Genomic DNA, 11,019 nt, shown 5'->3' with positions numbered 1-11,019 from the left:
GGGGGGGGGGGGGGGGCATTTTCATATAATTTCCTCCTTGCTTCACAGAAAAATGACGAAGGGTTTGTTCTGTTTGGTGTGGAAATGGAGAAAACTGGCTTGGTGAGAAAACTTCTGTTGGAATTCAGATGTTAGCTGGCTTTTTGTTTTACCTCCAGATGTTTGAAGCATATTCCGCTATTACTCTGAGGTTGCTAGAGGAGAGGCTTTGGTTTTTGTAGATCTTTTTAATGGCAATCTCCTGTCTTTCTTTTCTAAAAGGTTTTCTAGTTCAGGTAAGGAGTGATGCTGGGAATCATTCTGTTTGCTTAGTGAAAGAAGTTAAAATGTATAGTTACAATGTTCCCTTGTAACTTTGTAGCTTATAAAGATATTAGGTAAATGAATCAGATTATTCTGAGGTTGATAAATTGGACATAATGTGTGTAGTATGAGTTCCAGCTGAATTAACACTGGTCTGATTTTTCTGATGTCACTCTGGAGCCTTATGCTGTTTTTAATATGTTTTGCTTTTAAATTTCAGTGTTCAGAAATTTAAAATAGTAAGCTCAGCTCTGCCAAGAAGAGATAAAGCTGATCTTGTGCTTTAAAGTCCAGAACTGGAGATGGGGAGTTTTAGCTCCCTTAACAATCCAGTGTGGAAGCTGTTATTTAATAGTGCCCTTCAGTTTGCTGATCTGTAAAAGGAAGATGTTGCTGGTATCTCTTGTCAAGACCTAAAAAAGTGTGCTGAGTATCTCAGGTAGAAGACACTATTCACATTGTTTGTATTTGTTCTAATATCTTTTAGAATAGACAATCCACAAAAAAGGTGAATAACTACCCTTGTGCATTTCCATGGTTTTCTTTGTGGGAGTCTCTGCTTCTTGTGCTGCAGGAGGAAAAAGGAAGATTTCCTGTCTGTGAAAGTTACTTTACATCAGCCAGTCCTATTACATGGCATAGGTAGCTTAGAACAAGAGATTAAAAGCAAGAATATGCCAGTAACATTATATCCAAAGCCTTTAGAAGTAAATGAAAAAGGTAGTTTTGATGTCCTTTGAGAGTTTAAACTCCAGAGGAGGACCAATGTGAGGGAAGAGGTTAAAGCCTTTAAATATATGCCACCATTATTTTTAATAGACAAAGTAAAACAAGATTTTCCCAGTAGCCAAACTCACCCATCTTCCTAGAAATAAATTTCAAAGGTCTAAAACAATCAGAATTAAGAGAAAAGTTGTAGGTGCCAGCAGGGTTACAAATACAGCTGCAGTCACCAGTGTATTTACCACAGTTACTGTGAAAGATTTTCTTGGAAGTTCAACAATGACCAAGTCAAGCAACTTCATTATGGACAAGTAGTTTTGTATTCCACAGGCTCTAGGACTTGGAACATAATGTTAGTGGTTGGTAATCTCTCCTGGAAAATTAAAATGTTAATTACTTTAAATATATATATATATATTTTTTTAAGCCGCTCACCCTCTGACACCAGTAGTGCACTAGAGAAAAGTTAAAATACTTGTAACTAATATCTGTGTAGTTTGGTGTACATAGTCTTTATTAATAACCATTTGAAGATTCTTAAAACACTGGGGTTTTTTCTTATCATAAGTTGTTTGTGGTTTTTTTCACCTCACCCTGTGTAAAGGTTCCTGAGACACCCTACCTGTTCAAAGTTTGCAAGAATCATCATTTCTTCTGTGCAGGGATGCCTAGATACTTGTCAGCACACAGTGGAAAATTCTCAGTGATTATTTCACTTTTCTGTGTGTGTTCTCAAACCATTACCACAGTGGCTGAAATCCCCAGAGGAAAGGTTACATTATTACAGAAACAGTGGTGGTAAATTCTTCCCTTATACTGGTTGATAACTGTTGCTACTTTTTGTTTCAGGTTCTCCTTGATGAACTTGCATCCACTAAATATTGGGTATCCATGCATGTCTCAGACCATAGTGGATTTCATTACCGCCAGTTCTTGCTCAAGTCCTTGATAGGCAGAACTGTGACTGACAATAATGTACTGGTACAAAATCAAATGGTAAATGAGCAAAACCCTAGCCTTCAAATGGAGAAGGAGAGTGCAGGGGCAGAAGCTGCCTGTGCAGAGGATCAGAGCCTGGATCTCCCCCACCGTTTAGAGGAAGAGTTGGAGCTCTGTACCGAACTGATTGATACTTACCCAGGGCATGAAACCTTGTGGTGTCATAGGTAAGAGGACTTGGTCAAAAGAGTGTCCTGATTTGTGGATTGTTCTTTGCTTGATGTTTCCAGACAAATTATTATTGTGATGTTAAAAGGCACCACTCAATAAAAGATTTCTAAGATACCATGTCTTAAGCCTTTGGAAACATTAAGAGCATAATAAGAGCTATTGAATGATAAGTTTGATTGGGCTTAAGTATCTTGTTGATGTAAGCTCACTCGTCCCTGTAGTTTTTAGAGACACAAGGTATGGTTAATCAGCCTCGTCACACTTAAAATGTTTAAAAGCTGGCAAAGCACAGGTTTCTGCAGCTGGGTGTATGCCTGACTAGGTAACAGTAGATTTGCTGAAGTGACACTGGACCCTTTTTTGTAGAGTGTGAGCAGTGATAGCAGATTTTGTGTCTGTGGAGGAACCTGGTGGGATGGCAAATGAACTGGAGCAGTTCAGTATCAACAGCAGATTATTTTCAATGTGTGACTTTTGTTTTTCTGGGTTCTTTTTTTCCTCTGAAGGAGGTGTGTGTTCTACCTTCAGTACCACCTAAGCCACAAACTTCCTCTTCTGAGTACAGTGGTATCATCTGTGGACAGCAGCGATGAAACTCTGAGTAATTCCCACCACAGTCCTGCGACAAGTCACATGGCACAAGCTATGGATGTTGATGGTTTGAATGAATCTGGCAGCAAACAAGGTTATAACCAAGAAACAAAACGCCTGAAGCGTGCTCCTATGCAGGACTCTCTTGGTCCAGAAATGGAATACCTGTTCATTGATAAAGTATTATCAACTTGCAGGGATGCCGACCAAACCAGGTTTGCTACTGCTTATAGGAAATGGTTAGTTACTTTTTTAGGTCAGTGAAGGAAGTGTTTAAAGCCTTCAGGGTTCTTCTTCTAGTGCAATATTATCTTTTCAGAAACCAATGCATGTCTTGGTTGCAAGTGTTAGCTAACCATGTGTTTCTCACTCTTTTAATGGTCTGTCCTAAAGTTCAGAGTTGAAGTTTGTCACTATTTATTAAAGAACTGGCATACCCTTTTATTAATCAAATGCAGTTTATTCTTCAATCTTTTTAAGAAATCACTCTGTGTCAGCTTTCTGCCATGTCATTTTCTTAACTTTGCATTAAGCTGGACTCTGAATCACTTGGCTTTGGAAAGAAAAAAAAATCTGAAATGCTTTTGAAACAGAATATCTGGAAAAAAAATAGGAGGATCTGTCAGTATCAGCTAAACCTGTTTCTAGGCTGTTCTTTATTATAGTGGTGTCTTGCTAATACCTTTTTGAATTCAGACTGTATTTGGTGAGTGCTGTTACTTTTGTATTGGCAAGCTTTGATAGAACACCAGACTGCAGTGTTTCTTTCTCAAGGCTTCAGTAACAATGTGGGAGCCATGCCTTCTACTGTTGTAACTGGGGTTTTGTTTGCTTATTAGTTGTCACATGTGTTTGATAGGAAAGTCTATGAAGTTTTAATCCCGAAAACCAGGTACAGGAAAATAGTTCAAACACACGTTCACACTCACAATCAGAGCTATATTTGGAAATACTTTCCTTAGACTACTTTATCTTAATTTCCTACTCAGTATTTATTTATTTATTTTATTTCAACAATCCAGAATTAATGACACTTGATACACATTTCTGAATGTATTATGTACACTACAGAATCTCAGCCTGCTAAATCATACACTGGTAACTTTACTTAGCCAAGACCATGCAAGTCCAATAGACGATGGAGTAAAAAGTAATTCTTCTGAGTGGTCATTGAGACAGCAGGAGGGAGCTATCTCTTCGCTTTTGTTCTTCCTAAGAGCTTCAGTCTTTGTTGGTTTTTTTTTCCTTTTGACTCTTCCTTAAGAGCACTCTTCCAACCATATATCTCTGTTTACATAACTGTAAAATTTAAGGGAATTTGAAACACATTTCTATTTCATTTCCAGTGAAATTAAACATGAGTAGTTTATATTGTAATTTGCTTAGAACTTGTCTATATAAGGGATTTTTTTACACTAATGGAATTGTGCTGGTCCAAAGACCCAGGGGAGATACATTGTACAACTGCAGAAGTTTGTACAATGGCAACATCACCTCTTTTCCAAACAGACTGAGGGGATTAGATTTTCACTGAGGGGATTAGATTTTCAAGCTAGAGTCTTTGCCAAAATTACTGTGTATTTCTCTTGCCCAAAGTGCCTCCTAACTATGATAAGTTTCAAGCTGCTGTTTCTGTTGGGCAGAGAAAGCAACAATGAGGGAGGAAAAAAGCCCAGGTAGTTGCCTCAAAAGGTATTATTTGGAAAGAAAAAAGACACTTGAAAGATGCAGAATTTCAAAAGTTCTGAATAATTTGATGGATGGGGATTACTCTTGCATTTCAAAGTGAAAATAGACCATCTCTAGTCTAAGAGATATGTTCATAACTCATTTCAAGCACAGAGTAGCTAATGAAGACATTTCTAAAAATACTCTCTTCTGTTTACAGTACCTAGATCAGAAGCATCTCCATGTCAAAGCTTTGTTTCAGCGGGCATCCACACCTGCCTCTCTATAGCTAGGGACATGCTACATGGCCATTTGTGCTGAGGTGCTCTGGGATGCTGTCTTGCTTGATAGTTTTAGTTGCAGAAGAATATAATCGATGTGTGAAGGAAGTGTGAGAAGCGCTTGAGAGGATAATTTCATCAGAAGATGCCTCTGTGGTCACTGACAGATGGGTAGGTTCAGGTACAAACCAGAGTCTGAACTTAATTTGAGCAAGAATTTTACCCATCCCAGAAGACCTGATGGTTTTTGAGTATGAAAGATACATTAAAGCATGTGTGGTAGCCTGGGTCAGCTTGGTTAGCAGTATCTCATTAATGGCTAATAGGAACCTGGAAAGCATGAAGTCAACGGGCATTGTATTAAGGATCATGTTCTTGGTCCTAGATTACTTAGTAACATAGTTGAGTGTTCTCTTTTACCTTGGCAAAAATTACCTGTTCAGAGAAAAATGTTAGTGGCAGGAGCAGACTGAGATGTAGGAGCATGATAAGAAATACTTCTTGAACTGTGGGAAGGAAGTGATGCTCTCTTCTTGCACTGGAGTGATTGAGTTTTTTTAGAGAAAAAGATTTATATTAGGATCTGACTTGAAACCCATTATATATTTCTTCCAGAAAATATAGGAGGGAATATGTTTTTATTCTTCTAAAAAAATCCGGAGTCTTAGTTGGCTTTCTTAAAGCTATGTCATGGAAGTACTGTGCTATTAAATTTGACAATCTTACCATCCTAAACACTGAAGATCAAACAGCTGCCCTCATATACATGTGTGTAGTTCCTGTTCATGTCAGCACAAGTTATGCATGCTTGTAGGAAAACAAGATTTGGTCCTGTGTAACTGAACAGAGTTGCATTATATTTTAATACTTGGAAAATATTCTGACATTTCTGATTAGAGATGGTTTTGATACTTTTATTACTTTTACAAAACTCTGATGACTGAAGTATGACTCTTAAGTGTGGGTTTTTAAAATCTACACTTGATGGAAATACTTGCCCCCTCTTTTTTTTTTTTTAATCCAGGAAGAATAGTTGCATTTAGAAACCAGACTGCCACACAGAAAAATAAACAATTAAAGTGAAATTGAAACAAGTCATATCTTCCCCTTTGAGAGAAATGCAAGCCATAAGCTGTCAAAATTGAGCTTTAATTCTTTCACATTAACAATATAAATCATATGAAAGAAGAAAATATGTAATTAAATTACTTCAAGCTGTCAGTGTCCTGAAGCCTCTTATATAAAATGATTGAAGAGATACTTCCAACAAATTGCATTAAGCTTACAACTGTGTGATGTTCTGGAACTATGATCTTTGGATCATATTTGTTGAATCATTTGGTATTACTGTAGAGTCCCATTTGGACATTGCTTGAAAAAAGGTCTTCAGGACATTGGTAGTTGACATGCATAAAGGTTACTGAGTACAGCTACTTTAAGTAATGTATTTTAGTTATTTTGTGTTTCAGAGGTCAGAGAATTATAATATAGTCAGTGAACATTCTTGCAGATAAAATGTTGAACAGAATCTGCAGAATAAAAGGCTCTCCCTGATCCTTCAGATATAAAATCAAACTTTGTACATCTGTAAACATCTTTATATCAAGTTCAGCATCTTTACTGATTTTGTCTTCTGCTCTAGTATGTGTGATTTGAGTTGATAAAAATTCTTTTTGTTCACTGGATTAGTCTTTGTAGAAATTTCTTTGTGCTAGACACAAATGTAATTTGAAACTACAGAAATTATAATAGAAGGAATCACACTTTAAGGGGTTGCAATTTCTGCTGCTAAATACATTAACTGTTATTTCGTTTATCTTGTCTGTACAGTCACTGGAGCAACACATGCAGCGTTAAAGATAGCTACAATTACAAACATGTATAAAGTTGTTATTGGAACGCATTGCTATAGCTGCTCTGATTAATGTTTGTAAGTCTACGATTGTCTGCATATTAGTCTTTCGTTGACTACTTACATATTCTTTATACCAGAAAATCCTTCTGTCACTTAAATAGGGGGAAAATTGTTGGTTTATACTGTTTGATCAGTTACCTTATATAGAACTTGTTTTAAGACAAATAAACAAAGCGGTAATATAATGAGAAAGCTTAGATGCTGTCTTACAATCAAAATTGCTGGTATTTCAAGTTTTGACTCAGTGCTACTTAATTAGAATGTGTAGCTAGTATTTATATGGACAGGAGTGAGTTTTTTCCTAAGTAGATAATTAGTGATTTTTTAAAACAATACTGTGTAATATTCATGACCAGAAATTAAGGGCTTTAGAAAGTCTTCTCCACGTAGCCAGACTCAACAAGCATGCTTTTTAAGAATAACATAATACAATGAACAAAATGTGACTACCAGATAATAATTTAAGTGATGAGCCTTCAGAGACTTGATGATTGAACTTTTGGACAAGGTTGTTTGCTTAGTTTTGTTTTGCTTTCTGGAAGGGAAGAATATTCTGTAGTTTTTCAGTAGGAGTTGAACTACTGCACTTACAGTGTGGGGAAAAAAACACAACTCTTTCATTGAGTCTTCTAGAGTAATTTTGGAAGAAGCAGCAGTGAAGTGAAATGTAGATGTGGCTTTTAAATGCATGTTTGTCCTATACTCATTTGGTGATGAGATCTTAACACCTTACTGTTTTATTCATGTCAGATACAAAGGAAAGAGGGTAACTCACCTTTTCTCACATGCACTTAACATTCAGGTTAGTTTAAAGGAAGTTCAGTGTCCCTGTCTTAAGATAACTTTCCTTCTTTTTTTTTTCTCCATGTGCTCAGAGGCCTGTTTCCTTCCCAACATTGTTGCTGTTCTTCCAACCAGCAAAGAAAAATGTAGCAAAGGTTGATGAGGTGTCCTCATTTCATGTTTGGATAACCCTGACTACCTCCCAGACAGTGCTCTGATTGATGTCCTTAAGTGGAGTTAATCAGGCTGATTTTTCAGAACCTTGTGCTAGGCCTACATCCTCTTTGAGAAGTGAAAAGCAAGAGCTTTATCTATGAAGCCATGTAGTTTCCCCGGGAGAATGTAAAGGAGAAAATTTTAAAAAAATTAAATCATGTAGTTAAAGTTGGGAAAAATAGATTAGCATAAACTTTAATTGGTCTTTTCCTCAGAAGCAGCAATGTGCTGCTGAAAAATGGAGAAAATATGTGCTTTCAAGAAATTCCATGTAGACAGTTTATGCTTTTAAATTATAGACCTGATACTTTCTAGTGGCTTTTATTTAGGGTGTAATGTTACTTCTCAGGGCATAATCAATTGTAGTGAATTAGCATACATTTTTACAGTTTCTTGATTTAAAGAAAAAAACCTTAAATGCTAAACATGTAATAACTGGCTTCTACTTTTTTCTTTTTTCTTTTTTTTTTTTTTTGTCTAGTTTTTTTTTTTTTTTTTTTTTTTTTTTTTTTGTCTAGCATAGTGTTTTATATCTACCCACAAGCTAACTGTACCTAATGAATCACACTAGACCTTACTATCTCATCTGCACCATACTGTTATTCTGTATCTTAAATTTCTATTGCCGTCTTACAGGAAGCTCCTGACAGTTGCTGGGTTTCTTCTCCGAGTTCCTTATTACTTGTTCAGTAGGTTATTTAGTATCTCACAAAGATGTGTGCTCTAATGACAGGGAAGCTTTTTACAGTATCTGTATTGATGCACTATGTATCTTAGATTTTTCTTTTTTAAAAAACGAACTTTTGTGAGGAGTCTGAATATGAGAATTGCAAAAACTTTTAGATTTTGATAGCTGGCAGACACTTAATGTACAATACAACTATTCTGAAGAGCAGAACTCTTAACTAAAATCTGGTTTATTAGGCATATTTATCTGCACCATCTGGAACCTGCTGTTAATCCTACTGTATAGATGGAGGTGGAGAGAACCCACAGTGAGTTGCATATTTAATTCACAGGACACTCTCTGAACAGAATATAATTATGGTGAACAAAGAGCTTTTCTTGGATGAGGTATTCCTGTACGTTCATTGTTGAATAAAGTTATGAAATTGGATTGTCATTAATACAGTAAGATTTCCTGAATAGCTGCATAGGGTGAGTAGATAAATAGGGGTTTTTAAGTGTGTTACCTGTTACTGAAAAATCACAGAAATGATACAAGGTACCAGAACTTGTCTTTACAAGACACAATATTTTTATACCTACTGTGTTCATTCCCAATCATTCCAGTTTTTCTTATTTAGAACTGGGTAGTCATCTTGAAGAATGTGCTTGGAAATGTCATCTGTAATTTAATATAATAGAAATAGTAGATGTCTTAAATGGTTTCAAGTAGCATCAAGATCCAAGTAGTGACAGCACTATAGTATTTGTAAGTCATGAAACACATTTTGTAACAGTCATGTCCATCGAAATACTATTCTATGTAGGGCAGAATGTTTATTTTATCAAGATATGTGAAAAAATACTTCATTCTAGCAGCTTTCATATTAGGGGGAAATACAGTTGGTTTTAAACATAATATTTCGCAATATTTTTTCTATGAGAAATTCTCCGACACAGTTGTGACCATTGTAAATGTTATGTAGATTTCCAATGCAGATAAATTAGATAAATGGTGAATTTTGTAGCAGAAAGGCTAAAATGATGACAGGACGGTGAGACACTGAAAAGTAATCTGATAAATGACCGGTGTTGTACAGGATAGTGAATGTAAAGCATCGTTTGCTTTTGGGGGATTGTCTCTTGTTTTGGTCATCAGTAGAGAGATTATCAGTGAATAAATTAGCTGTATTTATTTTCCCACAGTAAGTGTGCATGTATGTGTGGGTGGGTGGATGGATGGATGGATGGATGGATGGATGGATGGATGGATGGATGGATGGATGGATGGATGAATTCTATTTATGTAATGTCCTGTGCAAAAGGCAAAAATCTCCATGCATGGCTATTTTTATGACACTGGTGATCTGTGAACAGAACTCTTCCATGGGAGACCTGTTCTAAATCTGAATCTAGCAGAATCACTGCCAATGTCAAAAGTTTTTGCTGAAAGCAGTGAGATCTCTTGCTTCCCCTCTCTGGCTTTTTCTGCCTTACTTTGGTGATACTTGGGCAAATGTGTACTTACTCAAACCAAATTATTAGCAGTGGTGTTTATTCCAAGTGCTTGTAGGGAGTATTTGAGACAGTGAAAGAGTTTGTAAGGTCTTGCAAGCTGGGAGAATTGGGAAGTGCTCTATCAACATCCCACCTGGGGGGATACCTTTCAGGAATCATCCAGGAAAGAACAGACGTGCATATTGGATGCAGTGCTTTAGCATCACAGGATACTGGGAAAAGTATGTCAGTCAAAAACTAACAATTGAAATTGGTATTTGAATACAAACAAGAAGTAATCTTTTTGGTACTTTATTTTCAATATTTCTCTCGTTATTTCTATAAAAATGAGTCACATTTAAAAAATATTTTCAAAGTTACTCATAATTTTGAATGCCTTCTGATTTTGAATTTTCTGATTTGAAAGCTTTCCTTAAAGGGCTCAATTTTATCAGAAAATGCTAGTACCTTTCCTCTCTCTTCCTAGACAATGTGATTCATTTCAGATGTTCTGAAACTGTGCTAAAATGAGCACCTAAAGTCACAGGGCATTACTGAAAATATTGTCCATCATTTTAAATGCAAAACTTAAAAATGCAAGGACATTTTTTGCTCATACAGGGTGTTTTGTTTTGCGTTTTTTTTCATTTTCTCTTCCTAGCTGCTAGGACAGAAAGTAGAAAGATTGTGTAAAGAAACCCTGAGTTGATATGTACAATATTGATTTACTTAATTTGGGGGTTCATTAAATCAGAAAATTTAGTATGATCAAGTAAGTAATAAACCTCCCAGGGTCCTTGTACAGAAGTAATTTGCAGGATCTGGTCATTAGTTTGTTTCCAATCTGCATATTTGTTTTTTACATCTGTTAATGAGTGACAAAATTCCCACTGACTTCACTGATATAGGATCAGGCCATGATGCAGAGGGGATATCAGCCCTACATGGTAGCTTTGACATGCTTAGTGTGATGGATTGTGACTTCTTTGTCTTCTGCAAATGGTCAATTTATGACTTAAAGGAAGAAAGCAGTTAGTGTACTGTATCTTTATTAGCACTGTAGTTGAGGGGAAACTAAGGTTGTGGAGTATTACAAGTGTAAAAGAGCAGCTAGAGGGAAATATGGGTACCATGAGGTATCAATAGGTAAGAAAAATTACTCCCCCACAGCTCTTCCCCCCCTCCCCGCCCCGTTCATCCCCCCCC

General features: G+C 36.3%; 1 protein-coding gene across 1 annotated transcript in view; it reads left to right on the top strand.

The window, feature by feature from the left end:
- The window catches only part of PTAR1 (protein prenyltransferase alpha subunit repeat containing 1), a gene marked incomplete at its 5' end in the record, with an annotated part of 49,473 nt that overhangs the window by 35,980 nt on the left and 2,474 nt on the right, over positions 1-11,019 (top strand). Inside the window, 2 exons of the mRNA XM_026866048.1 lie at positions 1,876-2,192; positions 2,703-3,026. Of these exons, the coding sequence (XP_026721849.1) occupies positions 1,876-2,192; positions 2,703-3,026 (641 nt within the window). The remainder of the gene's footprint in view (positions 1-1,875; positions 2,193-2,702; positions 3,027-11,019) is intronic.

The sequence above is a fragment of the Athene cunicularia genome (genome assembly GCF_003259725.1).
Source record: "Athene cunicularia isolate RWA chromosome Z unlocalized genomic scaffold, athCun1 chrZ_part2, whole genome shotgun sequence".
In the NCBI taxonomy this organism is placed as follows: Eukaryota; Metazoa; Chordata; class Aves; order Strigiformes; family Strigidae; genus Athene; species Athene cunicularia.
The sequence above is the reverse complement of the archived record's forward strand: the minus strand, read 5'-3'. Positions and strand labels throughout refer to the sequence as shown.